At 40.9% G+C, this 22,372-nt stretch overlaps 2 protein-coding genes across 9 annotated transcripts in view; both read right to left on the bottom strand.

The window, feature by feature from the left end:
- Window positions 1–696: 696 nt before the first annotated feature.
- tmem200a (transmembrane protein 200A) lies at window positions 697–12,952 on the bottom strand. The gene is made up of 2 exons (XM_079475052.1): window positions 12,375–12,952; window positions 697–2,569 (listed from the first exon to the last, which is right to left on the bottom strand). Exon 2 carries the CDS (start codon window positions 2,549–2,551, stop codon window positions 1,094–1,096), a length of 1,458 nt encoding a protein of 485 aa, XP_079331178.1. The 5' UTR covers window positions 2,552–2,569; window positions 12,375–12,952; the 3' UTR covers window positions 697–1,093.
- A 5,580-nt stretch (window positions 12,953–18,532) lies between these two features.
- l3mbtl3 (L3MBTL histone methyl-lysine binding protein 3) overlaps window positions 18,533–22,372 on the bottom strand; it is a 29,719-nt gene continuing 25,879 nt past the window's right edge. For all 8 annotated transcript variants that reach the window (XM_079474941.1, XM_079474942.1, XM_079474936.1 and 5 more), the window contains 2 exons: window positions 22,248–22,310; window positions 18,533–21,533 (listed from right to left, as the gene is read on the bottom strand). In XM_079474941.1, coding sequence (XP_079331067.1) covers window positions 21,390–21,533; window positions 22,248–22,310 — 207 coding nt within the window. In that variant the 3' untranslated portion in view covers window positions 18,533–21,389. The remainder of the gene's footprint in view (window positions 21,534–22,247; window positions 22,311–22,372) is intronic.

Genomic DNA, 22,372 nt, shown 5'->3' with positions numbered 1-22,372 from the left:
CACTTGGGTGTTTTAGGATGAGAGTCCTCGGCCTACTTGATGAAGGCAAAGATGCTTTGGATGCCTTAAAAGTGCTCGTTATAAAATTGTACTTTCAACCATCAATGTATTTGTTGTTTTTTCTTATAAAAAGAACCACATAGATTTAGTAGCAGAATAATGCTGTGAGTCCATGAGATCTGTGACGGAGGAAAAAGAAAAGCTCTCCGTTCTTCAAAAGCTACACTCACGGTGTTATAAATGAAAACTGTGACTATGAATGACATCACTGGGAGTATTGCGTGAGCTCTGGTTCTTATGCGTGAGGAAAAGAACATGTATAAAATCACAAAGACACTCATTAGCATCCAGTAATAACACATAGATGTTGCTGTTATTATCTGAACCCATCTGCTGCATTATAAAGAGAGAGCGTTCTTTCATCTCCATGGAAACCGGATGGAGGCAATTCTTCCAGATGTGATCCTCTCTGACTGGGAACAGAATTTACATTCTCAGAGCATCTCACTTCTGTTACTTTTCCTGATGAATAACAGACCCATTAAGAGATTGTCACACAAATGACTTCTATTACACAATAACTATTTATACTAACAGCTCCTGTCAAGCTGTAAACTCATGTGTCATTTACAGGACAAAAACAATGAGTGCGAGTTCATTTAGGTGAACTGTTTTTAACAATGACAGGACAACATTCTGTGTAAAGTTTGTGTTTATTCTGAGGAACAGATCAATTAAACATGGAAAGGTCAACTTCAAAAATATCAACTGTGTCTTTTCAACAATAAATAATTTCTAGTCCCTGTAGTAAAACTGCACACAAACTTAACTCCTGTCTGAATGTGAACAAACACAATACAAACACATTAAAACATGTCTCATCAAACTGCTCTTGAATGTTGCTATGCACCAGAAGTCAGTTCACAATCACTGCTCACTTTTCTTGTTTTTTGGGGGGGGATATAAAAAATGTCATTATTCTGAAATTGTTGAAGTCTTCAGTTCATGATTTTTATCAGCATGTTGACATAGTAATTTCATCAAGAAACACACACACTCATGTGTATCACAGTCAGCATCTGCATTTCAAATGTTAAAATCTCGTCTCTGAGGTGCCTCTCTTCAGACTGTTGCTCATAAAGTCATCATGCTCAAAACTCAAGTTATTGTGAGATCTGGAGATCATAAGAAGCTTCTCTTTCTTTGTGTAATCCCTCTTCACGGCCACCGGGGGCACTATGAGTCTGTCCATGGGGTCCTCTCTGTTCTCTAGTTTAGTGTATCCTTTACTGTTACTGCGGTCCAGTCGAGGCCAGCTGGGGTGTTTCCTCTGCTCGGACTGGACGGTGAGCATTGCGGGCCCTCGCTCTAAATCCAGCGATTTGGAGTGAGCCGAGAACATGTGGAGCGAGCTATTGGAGCCGAAGTCTTTACGGGCCGCCCCGGGTGACAGGAATCTACCGCTGGTGGATCCGGGTGACAGTGAGAAATGTGAAGACGGCGAGCTGCGAGATTCTGTGGCAGAGATGCTCCGGAGCAGATGGGCGCCGGGTGGTTTGAAAGCTTTGGCGATATCCGGAACGGGGACAGTTAATGATTCCATGGACTGAGGTCCGGAGATGTCCCTGTTCAGCTCCAGGTCCTCTGTGATGCTGTCGATGTCAGGCTCATCGATTACGCAGTTGTTGAGTTTGATGACGGGAAGCGTGAAGGCACTGATGGAGGAGGAGACGATGGAGCGCGTCTGGCATTTCTTCAGCGCATTGCCACACCGACGGCCCCTTTCAGAATGGAACCCGAATATGGATTCAGAGCGATTCTTGTAGGTGGGTGACAGCAAGTTTAACCCTCCTTTAGCCTCGCTCATCAAACCTTCCTCATCTTCAGCAGAGCTGGTCCTGTGAGAGAAGGACATCAGCGTGTTAGCTGCGAGCCGCGAGGCAAACTGACTGTCCTGAGCGAGCGAACAGATCTCCGTGTCCCCGTAGGGACCCACGTAAGCCCCGTTGGCACACTTCTGCTCTTTGATCCTCAGGCTGTGAATGTCTATGACAGTGGAGTACATGTCCTTCATGTGGATAATCTTTGTCTCGCGATCTCTGTTCTCGTGTAGGATGGCATTGGCGCAGATGAAGATAAAAATCCCGATTCCCATGGTGAACGGACCCAACATTTTCATCTTCTCCGAATGCAGGTGTTGTTCAAAGAACTGTGCCAGAGAGCCCACCTGTTCTCTCTCCACTTGAGTATCATTGGTGTAGATCTTGTTTTGGGGTGCCTTCAGGTGGTCTTTGTGAGGCCAGTATCCTAAAACGGCCATGGCAATGCCTGCCATGAGAATCAGGACTCCCAAAACCAGGAAAAAACCTGAAGCTGAGTACAGCCGGATCTTCCCTCTCACCACCACTACATCGGATCGAGGTTTACGCTTACAGGCTTTCTTCGCGGCTGCAGGCGCGGGGCTGTGAGCGCCCAGATGAAACTGAGAACGAGAGGAGTCTTGTCTCTTCAATGCAGCCAGACCGGTGATCACGCCTCCAGTCGCAATCATGGCTATGCCAATAAAAGCCTGCAAGACAAACAAACAAATGTATACTTTAGCTGGAGCTTTCACAATCTTGTTCTTTCTCTCAATCCCTCTGTGCCCGTTAGAGGCCAAAAAAACTGAAGATTAACATTTTCAGATGACTCATTTTGTGTCTTTAGTGTTTCTGTGCAGTATTTCAGATAACACGGATAACACAAAGTCCATTAGTAGGGGTGTGACGATACACTTATCTCATGAGACACCAGACTGGGTTCACGAGAACAAGACAAGAGTTTTAGAAATCGTCATTGATGAAATACATAGGGAAAAATTGTGTTTTATTCACCATAACACCAAATGCTTCATTAAACTTGTATTTTAATGAATTATAATATGAATAAGAACTCTTAGTTGAGTTTGTGACAAATCATGTTGCAGAGGCAGTAATTGCACAAAATGTATGCTTTGTTTTCTTAACAGTCGTTGCTTTTAGTAAAGAGCTGTGGTTATTTTTTCTATATGTTTGTGTTAGCAGAGATGGCGATCATATCACACTGTCAATCCTCCTTCCTCCACTGACTGAACCTTCATAACCTTCAGAGAAACAGATAAAACTACATAAACACATCATGTTTTATGTTTGCATTGCACATATGTAGAGACAGATGATCTGCTTTTGAAGAGGATGTATTTCAATATGCAGTGGCTATAGTATACTTGTGATACAGTCAGCTGCTGATCATCCGCACACTCCCAAAGTGATAATACTGACACATTTCAAAGTAACACATAAAGTTTGATTTTCATTTAATTTCATTTACGTCTTTATTTTCATTTTCAAGGTCAACAACCTGCATGCAAATTACAAGTCTGCATTTTGTATCCATTTATTTGAATGAATGTGTGTCGACCTTGTCAGGGGCTTGATCTTAGATTACGACTGACTGTGCCTGGTGCAGTACTGAAAAGTTGCAGTGTGGTGTTCTGTATCTGTGATAAGATAAACGTCTGAACAGACGAAGAAACTAAAGCTTTGGAGAGCCCTGCATCTATAGCGTGCCCTGAACCCTGCTGGAGCGCCATTGTCATCATTCCCCCGGTGGCCGCTCAAACTGTACATTACCAAAGCGATCAGCACAGAATCCATCGTTATATTCGGTTTGAGGTTTATTATGTGTGTTTAACTTCACGCGTGTGGTGCACAGAAGAATCCGCTAACAAAGTCATAGTCAAACTCGAGCAATATGAGAGTAAACGGATCAGTATGCTTTTAAATCAGCCGATCGTTATACGGTTCTTTTGGGCGCAGTGACACACGCCAGAACTTAATAGTGCTGAGCGTATTAGATGTTTTTTAAACAGGAGCATCATTATGAAGTCCACAGGGCTGATTTAAAAGCATACTGAGCCGTTTACTCTCATCGCTCTAGTATGACTATGATATTATGAGCAGATTGTGGATTGTTCAGCGCACCACGCGAGTGAAGTCAAATCTTTTCATTTTGGCACATATTGTGCACACGGTTGTGTATAATGAAATTGTTAATCTGGTTTTAATTTTCATAGTTTCATTTAATTATTTAAATTTGGCAGGATTCGCCTTCCGTGCAGATGCAGGAGACACGTCCGTCTAGCGCGTGTTTACATAGAAAAATGGTGGGAAAGCAGCACCGCGGGATGGAAAATCACGTTGTCTTTATGAATGACCGGACCGGTCACTGTAGCTTAAAGCACGGCACACACATACTTTGTTCAGTTATTAGCATGTTCTGTACAGTAATGAAAACAGGTCACACCACAACAAAATTTGCACTCACACAATTGCTCCTAAATATATTTTGAGGTCGCACATGTTAAATTATTTCGAGCCCAGCACTTCATCATGCCAATTGCGTTAGGAAAGAAATCAGTTTGACAGATAAAGACGGTTAAAGTTGCTTGTTATAAAAATCCTGAAACGTTCTACACTTCTGTCCACTACAATGTCAAAAAACTACAAAAAATGTATGTGGTGTAAACATTTCACTATTTTATCTGTGAAATGTCAAGCTCTGAGATCTGAATCAACACTTGAATATTTTTGCCCTTTCATGCATTTTAAGTTTTTTTATTTGCTTATAATATTCAGTTAGTGTTAATGATTTATAAACTTTCTTGATTAATTTAGACTTCACCAACACGTCAAGATGTAAATATGAATCTGCAATGTATAATAAAACCAGTTCAAGTAAGGCCAGCGTTAACAACTAGACAGCAGACAAATCCACATCTGTCAGCAGAGTCAGTTAATAATGCATGATAAATATTTACTACAACAAATACAGAGGGTTTCAAAGCAAAGACATTAACAAACGTTACCGTGCATGCGCGCATTGGTGGACTGCATTTAACTTCCGGTACATACTCACAAACAATAGAGTGCCTGTAGATTTTTTCTGATAACAATCAAAAGAAGTCTCTGGAACTACAGGAACCATCAAATAGTTTATTTAAAGGGGTCATATGGCATGAATATGTGTTCTTCTGTGTCTTTGGTGTGTTATAAGTTGCCCATGTATGTATTAGAATCCATCTTTTGCTCTGACACTTTAATTTGTGCAATTTTTCATGTCTATCTAAAAGCGAATGCTCACCTAGACCTGCCTGAAACACCTCGTGTAGCCACACCCACACAAATCTACATCAGCTCGTGCTATGATTTCACTAAGATAAATATATAATAAATAAAAAGGAGAAAGGGAATATCTCATTTTGTTTAGGGATGCACGCTAAATTATCGGTATCGGCCAATAAATGTTCATTTTTAATGTTATCAGCCGATAATAAAAACTAAGGCCGATATATTATAGCTGATAAAAAAAGCTGCAGTCAATGTTTTCATATAAAAGCAGTTTTCCACTTTTTGCCTTTTGTTTCAGTCTTAGGGAATGTTATATCGGTATCGGTAAAAATATACATATCAAACTTTAAAAAGCTGACCTCAACTCAATGTTTGTTTTTAAAAGCCAAAAGACTGAGTGCATGCTGAAGAAAATGCGCCCAGTGTAAGACAACAAAGCTGTGATGATGTAGAAGGTCAAGTCAAGTCAACTTTATTTATATATAATCGCCTTTTAAAATTGTCATTGTTACAAAGCAGCTGTATAAGAATATTGAACAGCTGCTAGTCATATTGACTATAAGCAAAACATAGAAGGTCAAAACAAAAAAGGTGAAAACACAGAAGACATTTACATTTAGTCATTCAGCAGACGCTTTTATCCAAAGAGACTTACAGAGAGTTCAGAGAGCAATAAGAGATATGTCATAAGACAGACACATACACAGATTCAGTCACGCCCACACACAAAACACTCCACACAACACGCACACTCACAAAACACCCCACACACACACTCACAAAACACCCCACACAACAAGCACACACACAAAACACTCCACACAACTAGGGCTGTAGTCAACCAAAGAAATGCTTGGTCGACCAAAGTCCTGTCCTGCGCAGCGATCAGTCGACTAAAAAAAAAAAAAAAAAAAAAAAAAAAAAAAAAAGACGCGATGTTTTGCATTTTGATTGAACATTTATTAAACAATCGTCATAGAACATTTATAAAACAACAACGAAAAGACATCAATAATACATACAACTATAATAATAATACAATTCTTTGAAAATTAAGTGATTTTTTTTAAATAGCCGAAATTAAAGTATTTAAAGTTGGGGATGAAACATAGGCTAAAAAAAATAGGCAACTGGTCGACCAATGAGAATGTCAGTCGACCAAGACGGCATCGACCGATTAGTCGACTAAACGACTAAAGTTGACAGCCCTACACACAACACGCACACTCACAAAACACTCCACACGACACGCACACTCACAAAACACTCCACACAACACGCACACTCACAAAACACCCCACACAACACGCAGACTCACAAAACACCCCACACAACACGCACACTCACAAAACACCCCACACAACAAGCACACTCACAAAACACTCCACACAACACGCACACTCACAAAACACCCCACACAACACGCAGACTCACAAAACACCCCACACAACACGCACACTCACAAAACACCCCACACAACACGCACACTCACAAAACACTCCACACAACACGCACACTCACAAAACACCCCACACACACACTCACAAAACACCCCACACAACAAGCACACACACAAAACACTCCACACAACTAGGGCTGTAGTCAACCAAAGAAATGCTTGGTCGACCAAAGTCCTGTCCTGCGCAGCGATCAGTCGACTAAAAAAAAAAAAAAAAAAAAAAAAAAAAAAAAAAGACGCGATGTTTTGCATTTTGATTGAACATTTATTAAACAATCGTCATAGAACATTTATAAAACAACAACGAAAAGACATCAATAATACATACAACTATAATAATAATACAATTCTTTGAAAATTAAGTGATTTTTTTTAAATAGCCGAAATTAAAGTATTTAAAGTTGGGGATGAAACATAGGCTAAAAAAAATAGGCAACTGGTCGACCAATGAGAATGTCAGTCGACCAAGACGGCATCGACCGATTAGTCGACTAAACGACTAAAGTTGACAGCCCTACACACAACACGCACACTCACAAAACACTCCACACGACACGCACACTCACAAAACACTCCACACAACACGCACACTCACAAAACACCCCACACAACACGCAGACTCACAAAACACCCCACACAACACGCACACTCACAAAACACCCCACACAACAAGCACACTCACAAAACACCCCACACAACACGCACACTCACAAAACACCCCACACAACACGCAGACTCACAAAACACCCCACACAACACGCACACTCACAAAACACCCCACACAACACGCACACTCACAAAACACCCCACACACACACTCACAAAACACCCCACACAACAAGCACACACACAAAACACTCCACACAACACGCACACTCACAAAACACCCCACACACACACTCACAAAACACTCCACACAACACGCACACTCACAAAACACCCCACACAACACGCAGACTCACAAAACACCCCACACAACACGCACACTCACAAAACACCCCACACAACACGCACACTCACAAAACACCCCACACAACACGCACACTCACAAAACACTCCACACAACACGCACACTCACAAAACACTCCACACAACACGCACACTCACAAAACACCCCACACAACACGCACACTCACAAAACACCCCACACAACACGCACACTCACAAAACACTCCACACAACACGCACACTCACAAAACACTCCACACAACACGCACACTCACAAAACACCCCACACAACACGCACACTCACAAAACACCCCACACAACACGCACACTCACAAAACACCCCACACAACACACGCACACTCACAAAACACCCCACACAACACGCACACTCACAAAACACTCCACACAACAAGCACACTCACAAAACACCCCACACAACACGCAGACTCACAAAACACTCCACACAACACGCACACTCACAAAACACTCCACACAACACGCACACTCACAAAACACCCCACACAACACGCACACTCACAAAACACTCCACACAACAAGCACACTCACAAAACACCCCACACAACACGCACACTCACAAAACACTCCACACAACACGCACACTCACAAAACACTCCACACAACACGCACACTCACAAAACACTCCACACAACACGCACACTCACAAAACACTCCACACAACACGCACACTCACAAAACACCCCACACAACACGCACACTCACAAAACACCCCACACAACACGCACACTCACAAAACACCCCACACAACACGCACACTCACAAAACACCCCACACAACACGCACACTCACAAAACACCCCACACAACACGCACACTCACAAAACACCCCACACAACACGCACACTCACAAAACACCCCACACAACACGCACACTCACAAAACACCCCACACAACACGCACACTCACAAAACACTCCACACAACACGCACACTCACAAAACACTCCACACAACAAGCACACTCACAAAACACCCCACACAACACGCAGACTCACAAAACACTCCACACAACACGCACACTCACAAAACACTCCACACAACACGCACACTCACAAAACACCCCACACAACACGCACACTCACAAAACACTCCACACAACAAGCACACTCACAAAACACCCCACACAACACGCACACTCACAAAACACCCCACACAACACGCACACTCACAAAACACTCCACACAACACGCACACTCACAAAACACTCCACACAACACGCACACTCACAAAACACTCCACACAACACGCACACTCACAAAACACCCCACACAACACGCAGACTCACAAAACACCCCACACAACACGCACACTCACAAAACACCCCACACAACACGCAGACTCACAAAACACCCCACACAACACGCACACTCACAAAACACTCCACACAACACGCACACTCACAAAACACCCCACACAACACGCACACTCACAAAACACTCCACACAACACGCACACTCACAAAACACCCCACACAACACGCAGACTCACAAAACACCCCACACAACACGCACACTCACAAAACACCCCACACAACACACACACTCACAAAACACCCCACACAACACACGCACACTCACAAAACACCCCACACAACACGCACACTCACAAAACACTCCACACAACAAGCACACTCACAAAACACCCCACACAACACGCAGACTCACAAAACACTCCACACAACACGCACACTCACAAAACACTCCACACAACACGCACACTCACAAAACACCCCACACAACACGCACACTCACAAAACACTCCACACAACAAGCACACTCACAAAACACCCCACACAACACGCACACTCACAAAACACTCCACACAACACGCACACTCACAAAACACTCCACACAACACGCACACTCACAAAACACTCCACACAACACGCACACTCACAAAACACTCCACACAACACGCACACTCACAAAACACCCCACACAACACGCACACTCACAAAACACCCCACACAACACGCACACTCACAAAACACCCCACACAACACGCACACTCACAAAACACCCCACACAACACGCACACTCACAAAACACCCCACACAACACGCACACTCACAAAACACCCCACACAACACGCACACTCACAAAACACCCCACACAACACGCACACTCACAAAACACCCCACACAACACGCACACTCACAAAACACCCCACACAACACGCACACTCACAAAACACCCCACACAACACGCACACTCACAAAACACCCCACACAACACGCACACTCACAAAACACCCCACACAACACGCACACTCACAAAACACCCCACACAACACACACACAACACGCAGACACACACACAAAGATTAGGAAGCGTCAGGATAAAGGAGGAGGTGGTGATTCTATAAACAAACATTAGAACAAAAGCACACCTTCTGCTGTCGTCTGTGTTTAAATGAAACGCCTCTAAAGAATGAAATGAGATGATGAGACCGTGTCTTTCTCACAGATTACTGAACATCTCCATCATGGAAAGTTTACTTCACTTTAATCCAAAGCAACATGCAGTGCACTCACATTTCCTCATCTCATCATCTTCTGATCATTTAAAGCGAGAGTAGCAGAGGATATCACACAGCGACTAACAGTTTCTGGTGAATCTGACGCTCTTCTCTTCTGGCAGAAGTTTATCACACACTCGCTGATTCAGAATGTAGTGGAGGTGACAGACGGCATCTCTCTCCGTCACATACTGAATTGATATTCATGTCACTGTCCATGTGTCATTATGTGTCTCTCCTCTGTGTGTTTACTGTGGAATGTACACTATACATGTATACTGAATTAACAATGCAATAAACACAGAATCAGAAACTGTTCTGCATCAGATTTCTTATTTTACAGTTTTTCTCGATTGTTTACACACAAATATTGGTACTTGAGACACAATGACCACAACATGTAACTCATTCACCAACCCCCTGAACCAATTCTGCTAAACTACAAGCACAATTCCTGCTTTACACTCACATTGTAGATCTAAAACACACTTTTTTCAAAACACTAAACACAATTCTCTGCATTTGGCACAATTTTCGTGCAGAAAAAGGAACACACTTCCATTCAAATATGAACACTGACTCATCACATGTGTAAACACCTGTCACAAACGCCTATACATCTTCTCCAAGCTATAGAAGACACATGTGGAGATATAGCAGCTGATGCTTTTCATGACTGGACTGAGAAACATTGCTTGTGATGTGGATGAGGTGCTGTGGTCAGACCCAAACCAAAGAGAAGATTAAGCATCGTCTTTTTACTGTAACTGTATACATTTGTGTGTGTCATTTGAAAACAAAATACCATTTTGAGAAGAAAGAACATTGTTTTGAATGTAAAGTTTAATTTTGCAGGAGAATTGAGGGGTTTTGCCCATTGTGTTTGTGTTTTTTGATTTGTGTGTAGAGTTCTGAGAATATGAGGGTTTCAGAAAATGTGTGTAAACAATTGAGAAAAACTGTAATAGAGACTCAAACAGTGTCTGTGACATGTGGATTTGCTAAAGAAAATATCTGTATCACATAGAACAGAACAACATCTTGTCATTCTTCATAGTGTGAAAAAGAAGCTCATGCCCACTGAATCATTCACACAACAAGTTTAAGAGAGGGATCATCCACATCAAACCCTTGATCAAATGTGTGTGATTTGAACATTATAATATTCAACTGAAATCCTTCAGTTTATTTGTGTTAGATGTTCTAGGGATGCACCCATAAGTTCATTTTGGCCGATAATGATACCCGGCAATTCTTTCAAACTGGAGCTGACATACAGAATCTAAATATTATTATAAAATACCCTAAAACTGAATCTAAAAGCAAAAAGTGGATTAAAACGGCCATTTATCGGCCGATATGTTAAATTGATTAAAATGGCCATTCATCGGCCGATATCGATATGTTAAGTGGATTAAAATGGGGGTATGTGTGGGTGGGGGGTCTCTGGGGGGTATGTGTGGGTGGGGGGTCTCTGGGGGGTATGTGTAGGTGGGTGTCTCTGGGGGGTAGTATGTGTGCGTGTCTCTGGGGGGTAGTATGTGTGGGTGAGGGTCTCTTGGGGGTAGTATGTGTGGGTTGGGGTCTCTGGGGGGTATGTGTGGGTGGGTGTCTCTGGGGGGTAGTATGTGTGGGTTGGGGTCTCTGGGGGGTATGTGTGGGTGGGTGTCTCTGGGGGGTAGTATGTGTGGGTGGGGGTCTCTGGGGGGTATGTGTGGGTGGGGGGTCTCTGGGGGGTATGTGTGGGTGGGGGGTCTCTGGGGGGTATGTGTAGGTGGGTGTCTCTGGGGGGTAGTATGTGTGCGTGTCTCTGGGGGTAGTATGTGTGGGTGAGGGTCTCTTGGGGGTAGTATGTGTGGGTTGGGGTCTCTGGGGGGTATGTGTGGGTGGGTGTCTCTGGGGGGTAGTATGTGTGGGTTGGGGTCTCTGGGGGTATGTGTGGGTGGGTGTCTCTGGGGGGTAGTATGTGTGGGTGGGGGTCTCTGGGGGGTATGTGTGGGTGGGGGGTCTCTGGGGGGTATGTGTGGGTGGGGGGTCTCTGGGGGGTATGTCAGCAGGAGTAAGAAGTAAAGTCTGAACATATCGCCGATCATTATGTTCTCCAGCACTCTGTGTCTGTTGGAGAGAATGTGACCTTTAACAAACCCGATGAACATCCACGGCAACACCTCATGCGTGTTGAACCCTCGCAGAGCGATACACACCTGGATTCTTACAGATTAAGATCAATATACACCTGTCTGGTGACAAGTTGGATCAATACACACCTGTGTGATGAAATCCTGATGTTACGTGTCCATCACGCGCGCGCGCGCACAGCTCTCTTTCTCTCATTCGCGTATTCCCGCTATACTGTAGCGGATCCTTTCATAAATACTGTATTTCATCAAATGCGTGGACTAGTCATGTCATAATCCCGATTTATTCTTTAGATATCTGGAGAAATAAACTTCCACCCTAGCGCGCGCATCCTCTCCATATCAAACCGGAGCGCGTCCACGGAGTTTTCCTTCACACAAACTTAACATGTCTTTTCCCAAACGTGCTCTTAACGAGAACACCTCGAAGCGAATCTCGTAGTTTCTTTCTTTCTTTTCACTTTCTTTCTTTCTTTCGCTAATCCTGTCAGTCGATCTTCTTGAGATGAAAATATTTCCGCGTCTTTAAATCCATCATGTCGGATGAGATGTTTCCGTTATTCCCCTCAGATATCTGCACAATCTCATCACACGCTGTGTGGTCGGTAAATGTGGATGTTTTATCGCGGTAAATGCTAATGAACGTGTTCTCGGTAAACGATCTCCTCAGATGCATTGGTCTCGAGACCGAGGCGCGAATCCTTTCCATCGGTAGGAGCACGAGCGCGGCTTTTGTATGCCCACGTGATGCCATACCAGATGACGCACATTGACAGGGAGAGCGCGTGCCAATCTGAATAATTAATTTGTGTAGGATTAAAAGAATGCCAGCGGAAAATTAACCATTGTCTTATTATAGTGAACCATTGATTCCCATTTGTAGTTTTACTTACATCTAATACAGATTAGTACACATCAAATTAAACTTTATGATACTACAGTTAAACCATTTTCATATGTAGGATGTGTGCTTGTACAGTTAAAATAGTAGATGTTGTCTCTCTTCATTTTAAATCTTGAATTATTTATCATTGGTTTGGTCAAGTACATGTTTGTTTCTGGAACAGTTCTCAAACTCAGAAGAGTTCAGTGATTTGGTGGTTGTGATTGTCATGAAGGTCAGCAGTAAAATGTGGAAAGTGTTTACAGATTAAAGAAGATGTAAGTGTAAAGAAGAAACATCAAAGTCAGTTTGGAGAGATGGTTGAACATGTGCCGTGTTATCTTCTGTGAATAGAGACAAATAGTTTGGCTGGTGAAGTCAAATTATTTCTTTACAGACTCTCAAGTTGTCCTTTAGATTGTGACCATTATAATAAATGCAGCGAAACAATTTCAGGATCCATTAATTAACTATATGAACCACTTCAGTCTTTCAGTAGACCTACACCTCACAAATCATCTGTAGCTCCACATACGGTCCTGTGATGTCAGCTGAAAATGTGTCTTTCCTGTAGCTCAGTGGTAAGAGCATTGTGTTAACAACGCAAGGTTGTGTGTTGGATCCTAGAGGATTGCAGATACTTGTGAATAAATATATAGGATAATGCAATGTTAGTCGCTTTGGATGAAAGCGAATGATTGTTGTGGATTTATGGGTCACGCATTGACAACAAGACATATCTGTTTACCTTGATCAAGTTGCATTAACACGCAATATAAAGAACAAATCAAATATGAATTCTTTGTGAGATTCAAAGTCATAATCCTTTCTGTGAGTAAATCTTTTAAAACACAAACACACTGCAGTGAAAGAGTTCATCTACTACAATTCTTTATTTACAAGATTTTCTGTGTTTATTCAAGCAGACTCTCTCTCTCTCTCGTCGTTCATGGCCAGGATGCCGGGTGGTTACAACCCCCACTCTTATTTGCAGGACATGTGATTTTTAATGACCACAGAGAGCCAGGACATCGATTTAACGTTTCATCCGAAGGACGTCACTCACTCCTCTGACCCCTCTCCTACTCGTTTTGTGGTTTGCATTGACAGCGGGTGTAACAGCCGTATGATGAGCTTCAGCGACGATAATGAGAAACACAATAGCAGTGTATCATCACTGAACAACAATGCATCTCTCATTATATACTCAACCTCATGCCATTCACGATGTATTTCACCTCCTGTCTTCAGTTAAACACGATGTTAAATATGTTTTGTTTCATGGGAAAAGAGAAGATGCTAGAGATTTAGGTGAAGGTTAAGCACTTAAACTGATGGTATTAACACAAAGAATGTCTATGGAGAAGCACACACCCTAATGGGCGAACAATAATGAAATCTTAATGTTGGGACAGTGAAAATGATCCTGTTCATAAAACCTTTGCACACCTTTCCATAAGATGATTTTATTTTCATTCCCCGCAGACTTCCAATAAAAGGCAATGTTTCACATTTCTTAAAGAAAAGACACGTTTAATGACTTGTTCATAAGATGAGAGACTGACAGTAACATGAAGAGAATGAGAAGAGTTTGTCAGCGAGCTCTTCATGATGGTGATGGAGCGTTTAATTCATGCATCAGTACAGAAGAGGCGGATTGAGAAGCTGCAGACAGCGTAGGTGTCATCACTAGTCAAAGAGTGTCTAAAAATACACACGTTCTTCTGTTAATGAGAGCTTTTGCTCGGGACATGCTCGGGAGAAAACAAAACATGAAGAATCCCACCTGGCACCGAGACAAGGCCGTGCTGTTTGCAAACTCATCATTCATGGAAGGACTGATCTGAGACAAAAGCCCAGGAAATCCTGACGCGTCCATAATGTGAACAAGTGCTTCAGTAAAAGCTTAACTTGTATTAGGATTTTATTAAGAGAACATCACGTTTTGCATTTTATACACTACAACATTTCATAATGAAAACAGATGAATAACATTTAGGGTCTCACTGACGGCTTCAGCTCTGGAATATTCATGAGATATAAATGTAAATGACTCAATGTAAATGTAATTGTAATTGTAGGTCCAAACACCATTTTTGTTTGGTCACAAAGTAAAAATACTTCAAATAAGTTAATTGAATTACAATTTGGCCTTATTTCAAAAGGAATTGTTTAATACACAGGATCTTACATTTTTTGTATTATTTACTGATCCTTGTTCAGAGTTTTCAAGTAAATGTGCCTGTCCCACACTTTTGAATGAAAAGTGGCTTTTATTCTGACATTTTATCAAAGACAAACAAGTCTAGTTTCTATAGAAACAGAAATGACCACATGATTGGGCCACAGTGACTGTATATTAAATTTTCAAATATTAAAATCGTAATGACTCCATGTAACTTTGTTTACCGTTTTATATGTATTATAGACTCTGGATATTTCTCCTGAAAACATCTTTTCCTCAAGCAGAACGCAGGCTATGGAATCTCATCTGTTTCTAATCTCGACGGGCAAGTCATATTTTCCATGTTGATAGCACAACAGTGGGAGACATTTCTCTCCTGACATTAATAAATGTTTAAAGTTTCAAGTCACATAAATATACACACATGATGTGTTTTTATTAGTGTGTGCACTGCATACCACAGCATGATCATTCAGGCATTTATCAGAAAACATCTTTCTAACCTGGAAAATATACACAAGAAAAACTGAGAAAGAAATAGAACTCAAAATATACAGTGCGCTGTACACAGATGTCATTCACAATCTTTAATTTACAATACCTTGTAAGGATTATGGCCTACATACAATCGACTATTGTTAAAAACTCAAGAACACATTTTCAAAGTGATTCTATATTTCACGTTTTCACACTGTTGAGAGATAAAGATGATTTGATTTGACTTCTCTCACTTCATCTCATTCTCTCGGCTGTGCAAGACTGACAGACACAATCGGAGGCATTCATCTTTTCATTAAACAACTAATGTATGTGTGCACATCTTATTAAAGTTAAAGGGATACTTCACCCAAAATCATCATTTACTCACCTTTGAGTTTTTCCAAATGTGTATAAATGTGTTTGTAACACAAAGAAAGATATTTTGAAGAATGCTTATAACAGACAGATTTTGGCCCCCATTGACTGCCATAGTAGAAAAAATCACAATGTTAGACAAAAGTGCTCCAGGACTGTTTGCTTTCCTACATTCTTCAAAATGTCTTCTTTTGTGTTCAACAGAACAAACTAAATTATAAAGTTAATTATACTATGGGGGGCAAAATCTGTTTGGTTACAAGCATTCCTCCAAATATATAAGACATGTATACAGATTTGAACGTGATGAAATGATGACAGAATTTTCCTTTTTGGGTGTAGTATCCCTTTAATATTGATAAAGCATTTAGTATTATTGGTTTGTGCCTGCAGCGAACACAGTGAGACTTCAGGACTGAATCCCATCAGCAGGCAGAAGATGAGAAGAGAGATTACAGAAGAGCAACAGACGGGGCTGAAATAACAAACACACTGAGTGTGGAGAGATGTGAATTTCATCTTAAACCACACAAACAAAGCAACCAACCGGACGACCGAAAGAAACAGCGACTTAAAACGACATCTTTAATGAAGCATTTATTATGCACATTTGTGAAATACACATGCATGTGCTGAAGCAAACCTATGCAGTGAGAATCACATAAATGATTGTTATTAAAGAGCTTTTCAGCATTAGTTCACAGAAAGCCACTATAAATGTGGTATGATTATTTATTTCGTGTTACGTAATAATGCTTCTGATAATGAAGATCCTCGGCACATCGCTCAAGCTCACAGAACGCCACCGGCAGCCGTTCAGAACATTAAGATTTAGACTGTGTGGTCTCCATGGTGACGCTGATGCATGTTGCCATGACACTGAAAAAGCAAAACAAGTTCACACAGAGATGATGAGAGCGCACACACACACCCATTTCATGTTCCTCCTGTAGTGCATTCCAATGTCTCCGATCATGTGAAATGCTTTAGGCCTCAATAAATAAACACTGTAATAAATGAACCATAAACATTTCTAAAGTGGAAAAAGCATCAAATGCAGAATGACGAACAGAATGATGGACAGCTCCAGTCGTTCATCTGTAATGGTTTCAATGACACGTCTGATTGTCACACAGAGACTGTTGTGATTTGAACATGTTACAAAGCTCTCTGAAAATCTGGATTGTGATTGGTCAGTCATGACTGTCTGTTTTATCAATGACACACAGCTCATCCGGGTTCCTCAAGGATCTGATCACCTGGTTTATTTTTGTATTTGATGAAAAGAACATGTAGTTTATCTCTTCCACATGTGATGATTCTCAAATGACAGTGTTGGATACCTTGTGTATTTGTCTTAATGTTCTGTACATCACTGTTGAGAGTCTGAACTTCGAACTTCTACACACATATACATTAATGTTCACTTTGACAGATCTTCCCAATAAGATGATCCCAGAGTATCATTCACAACACGACAATGAGTTTTAGAGAAATCAATAGAGAAATATTGATCTGAATCTTTGACGTGTGTCTATTTTCTTTAAAAGCATAATGACAACTAATCTGCAGATAAAATGACTGACCAGAGTAAATTCACCCTTCAGACATAAATGACAAAAAAGTCATGTTTGGTCCTGTTATCATGAGGAGAGTGTTAATAGACACATCAACACATGTCAACATCTCCAGAGGCTAACACAACACATACAAGACTATTTCCACTGATATCAAACTCAATAAACATGAAAACTGTTCTCTTCATAGAACACACTGACCAGAAATAACCGTCAACTGCAAAGATCGACTCGTGTGTGAAATGTACGTTACATATATTAAACGATTGAGATTTCTATCCAATTTATGTAAAAAAGTTCAAATTTAATGTCGGCTAAATAGTTTCATGAAGTAAGCCCCACACAACCACACATAATCCCGCTAGAAATACAAGGTCGAGCCATAAGAATGAAAAAACACACTCTTCAATATCTCAGTAATTTACATCAATGAGATTCAATGAACAGCAAATGGTTTAAGACTCATCTGCGTCTCAGATGTTTCTCATAAGAAAAAGAGTCAGAAATCTCACGAATGTGTCTGTCATGAGAGTTTGAGAAAAGACGTCAGCAACAAGATCTCAATGTCAACTCAAACATTTCTCATCACACTTACTCAAATCCAGATTATTTCACACAAATCTACATTCATTTACACCTCCAGACTCTTCATGTTTGTCAGCAATTACAGTCTCATTTCATTCTCTTTTTATTTATCATATAAGCTATGTTTAGGAGAAACATCGGAGACTAAATTGTAAATGGGAATGTTTGGGTCATGCATGCATTCAAGACACTGAACACTTACCAGCAGTAATCATTTTTATTTTGATTCATTAAACACGTGTCTTTGCATATTTCTCTTCATAATACATGAGTAAAACATTATGTTGACAATCATCTTTTCATCTCAGTTTTCACTTTATTCGTTTGTAAATGGATTACTGTAAAGTTTAATTTTACAGCCACCAATGAGCTCAACTTTCTTATTTCTACACTTTTATATTAATAAAACAAAACTCAAAATCCAAAACAATTTGTTCATTATTGGCTCATATGACAAAAACCCAAAATATGAAATGATACATATTAGACCCCATTCCAACCAAATTATTAAAAGAGTCACTACCTGTTGCAATTGAGCCCATTTATAACATTATCAATTAATCTAGGCCATGTCCCAGGACCCTTTAAGATGGCCGTCATTAAGCCTCTTATCAAGAAACCAAACTTAGACCCCAATGAACTAGGAAACTATAGATTGATTTCAAATCTCCGTTACCTGTCTAAAATACAAGAAAAAGTAGTGTCCAATCAGTTGTGCTCTTTCTTACAAAATAATGACATACACGAAAAATTTCATTCAGGCTTTAGACGCATCATAGCACTGAAACTGCAGTCGTTAAAATGACAAACGACCTGCTTATAGCATCAGATAAAGGTAACATCTCACTCCTGGTCCTGCTTGACCTTAGTCCTGCCTTTGATACCGTGTAGACCATAACATACTTCTAGATCGCTTAAACAATTATACCGGTATTGAGGGACAGGCACTACAATAGTTCAGATCTTAAGTAAATGATGGATTACCTCAGGGATCGGTTCTAGGACCCCTGCTGTTCTCCATATACATGCTGCCCATTGGAAACATTATTAGAAAACATGGATTTATGTTCCATTGCTATGCAGATGATACTCAGCTATATATCTCAAGATGATTCCTTCCAGCTATCCAAATTGGCAGAGTGCATTGAAGATATAAAACTTTGGATGACTGGTAATTTCCTTCTTTTAAATTCTAAAAAACAGAAATATAACTTATCGGTCCAAAGACACGTAAAGCAAATATTTCAGATTATAACCTGTAAATTGAAGGATGTACTGTTACTCCAACAAATACAATAAAAGATGTCACAAAAACAGCCTTTTTCCACCTAAGAAATGTTGCCAAATGATGAAATATTCTGTGTGTTGCTGACGTGGAGAAGCTTATTCATGCATTTATGACCTCAAGACTTGACTACTGTAATGCACTACTTAGTGTTTGTCCTTCATCATCAATAAACAAACTACAGTTAGTTCAGAACGCAGCTGCCAGAGTTCTAACCAGGTCCAGGAAATACCATCACATAACCCCAATGTTATCAACCCTTCACTGGCTACACATTAAGTATCGTATTGACTTTAAAGTTCTTTTAATCACTTATAAAGCCTTAAAGGGTTTAGCCCCTACCTACCTAACAGAGCTTCTATCACACTACAACCCATCACGCTCTCTAAGATCTCAAAACTCAGGACTTTAGATAACACCTAGAATAACTAAATCCACCAAAGGAGGTCGAGCTTTCTCATACGTAGCACCTAAACTCTGGAATAGACTTCCTGATATTATTCCAGGATCAGACACACTCGCCCAATTTAAATCTAGATTAAAGACAAGCATTCACTTAATGCATAATAAAATTAAATTATGAACAGCAGCTACGCTAATTATTCTCGTTTCTGCCTTCCTCCCCCGCCTCGGGATGCCCATCCCTAACTAGGGATTAAGCCAGCTACATCTGAAAATCCTGTGCCATTCTCCTGTGAGAGCCTGCGGACTGACTGACCATCCCAGCTCCATCTCGGGCAATTCCATCACCACCAGAGCAAAAACAGACATGTCACATTAATGCTAAATTTAAGATACTTAAATAGTATTTAATGCTTAACTTACATCACATGACAGCAGTTTGAAGTTAAAGCTGCACTGAGTTACATTATAACATTACTATATTCCCTGTTTATAACATTACTTGTTGTCTGATATCGATCACAAAATTAGACCTATACAGTTTCAACAAATGAAATTTCATAAATCACAACTAATAAGCTCTCCTTATTTTTCATAAACATTTACTCAGAAACTTATAATCAAAGTCAGTGAGTGCAGCTGTGACACGTCAGAGGAGAACTGGTCCTCCTGGCTGAGTCTGGTTTCTCCCAAAGTGTTTGTCTCCAGTTATTTATCATTGGAGTTTGGGTTCCTCACCACAGGGCCGTGTTGGCTTGCTCACCGGGAGACTGCTGACATTAGATATTATTTACTAGAATGATCCTGCTTGTTCAATAAACATCATGTACTGTGCTGTGTTTGACCTTTTCTATGTTTTTCTTGTTTTCTCCTTTAAAGCTACTTTGGAACAATGCACATTGTGAAAAGCGCTATATAAATAAAATTGAATGCAAATAATGGCTCCCATTCAATATAATACTGATTTGATTTGTTATTATATTTCCAAATGAAGAGCAGATTATTAGCAATTGATTTTAAATAAACATTCAATTTGTAAAGTCTCATAAACACAATCAGGACTCATCAGGAGAAGCGACAGATTACACAGATTAGATTTCTTCCTCGTAAAGTATAAAGAAACAAGAAAATGTATGACATCACAGGATGACTGAAGCACAGTTGTTTATCTGTCGCTCGGATATTCAACCGTAAACCCTCTGCACGCACACACACACACACACTGTAATGAAAGGGCACGTCACACAGATGATGAATGATGAGAATTTAAGTATTTAGTATTTCTTCAGTTCATTCATTCTCACATCAAGTAAATGTTTCATACGTTCTGAATGTTCACGAGCAGCCCTTTCATTCGGCTGACATCATGAGGTCAGAGTTCATTACAGCCAGACGTCTCTGTTGTTTTAAACATCAGAATGGAGTTGTAGATCTTCAGAGCCGGTCCCAGTTTAATGCTGAGAATCTTAACCAGGTCCACCTGCGTTAGTAACAGGAACGCCTCGCCATCGATTTGCTGAAACCACACAGAAATCATAAATGTCAGACAAAAACAAGGCTTTCTGAGGAACAGATTTGACACAAAACCCAAATAAGTCTGAGTGGAATGTTCATGTAAATGCAAAGTGATGTGTGTCTGTGTGTGAGAAACTCAGAATATGATCGTGAACTCTTCAGGTGTAGTAATGATACACACGCAGGAGAAATCTGTAAAAGTAGATTCGTGTGAAGCGTGAAATGGAGAGAGAGAGAGAGAGAGAGATAGAGAGAGACACACAGAGAGAGACAGAGAGAGAGAGAGAGAGAGAGAGAGAGAGAGAGAGAGACAGAGAGATAGAGAGATAGAGACAGATAGAGAGAGAGACAGAGAGAGAGAGAGAGAGACAGAGAGAGAGACAGAGAGAGACAGAGAGAGACAGAGAGAGAGACAGAGAGAGAGAGAGAGAGAGAGAGAGAGAGAGAGAGAGAGAGAGAGAGAGAGACAGAGAGAGAGAGAGAGAGAGAGAGACAGAGACAGAGACAGACAGAGAGAGAGACAGACAGAGAGAGAGACAGAGAGAGAGACAGAGAGAGACAGAGACAGAGAGAGACACAGAGAGAGAGACAGAGAGAGACAGAGAGAGAGAGAGAGAGAGAGAGAGAGAGAGAGATGCTACTGATGAGCATCATCTGTACATTGTGTTGATGAAATGTTTAAATTAAAGCTGGTGATGATGATGAAGAGTTTTACCTCCTCTCTGAATGTGCGCACCTGCTCCAAACAGCCCGGCAAACCTCGAATAAACTCCATCACCTGCACAAAAACAACATTAAGCAACAATAGACAACACAACACAACAACTCAACAAACATCAA

The sequence above is a fragment of the Barbatula barbatula genome (assembly GCF_947034865.1).
Source record: "Barbatula barbatula genome assembly, chromosome: 15".
Lineage (NCBI taxonomy): Eukaryota > Metazoa > Chordata > Actinopteri > Cypriniformes > Nemacheilidae > Barbatula > Barbatula barbatula.
The sequence above is the reverse complement of the archived record's forward strand: the minus strand, read 5'-3'. Positions and strand labels throughout refer to the sequence as shown.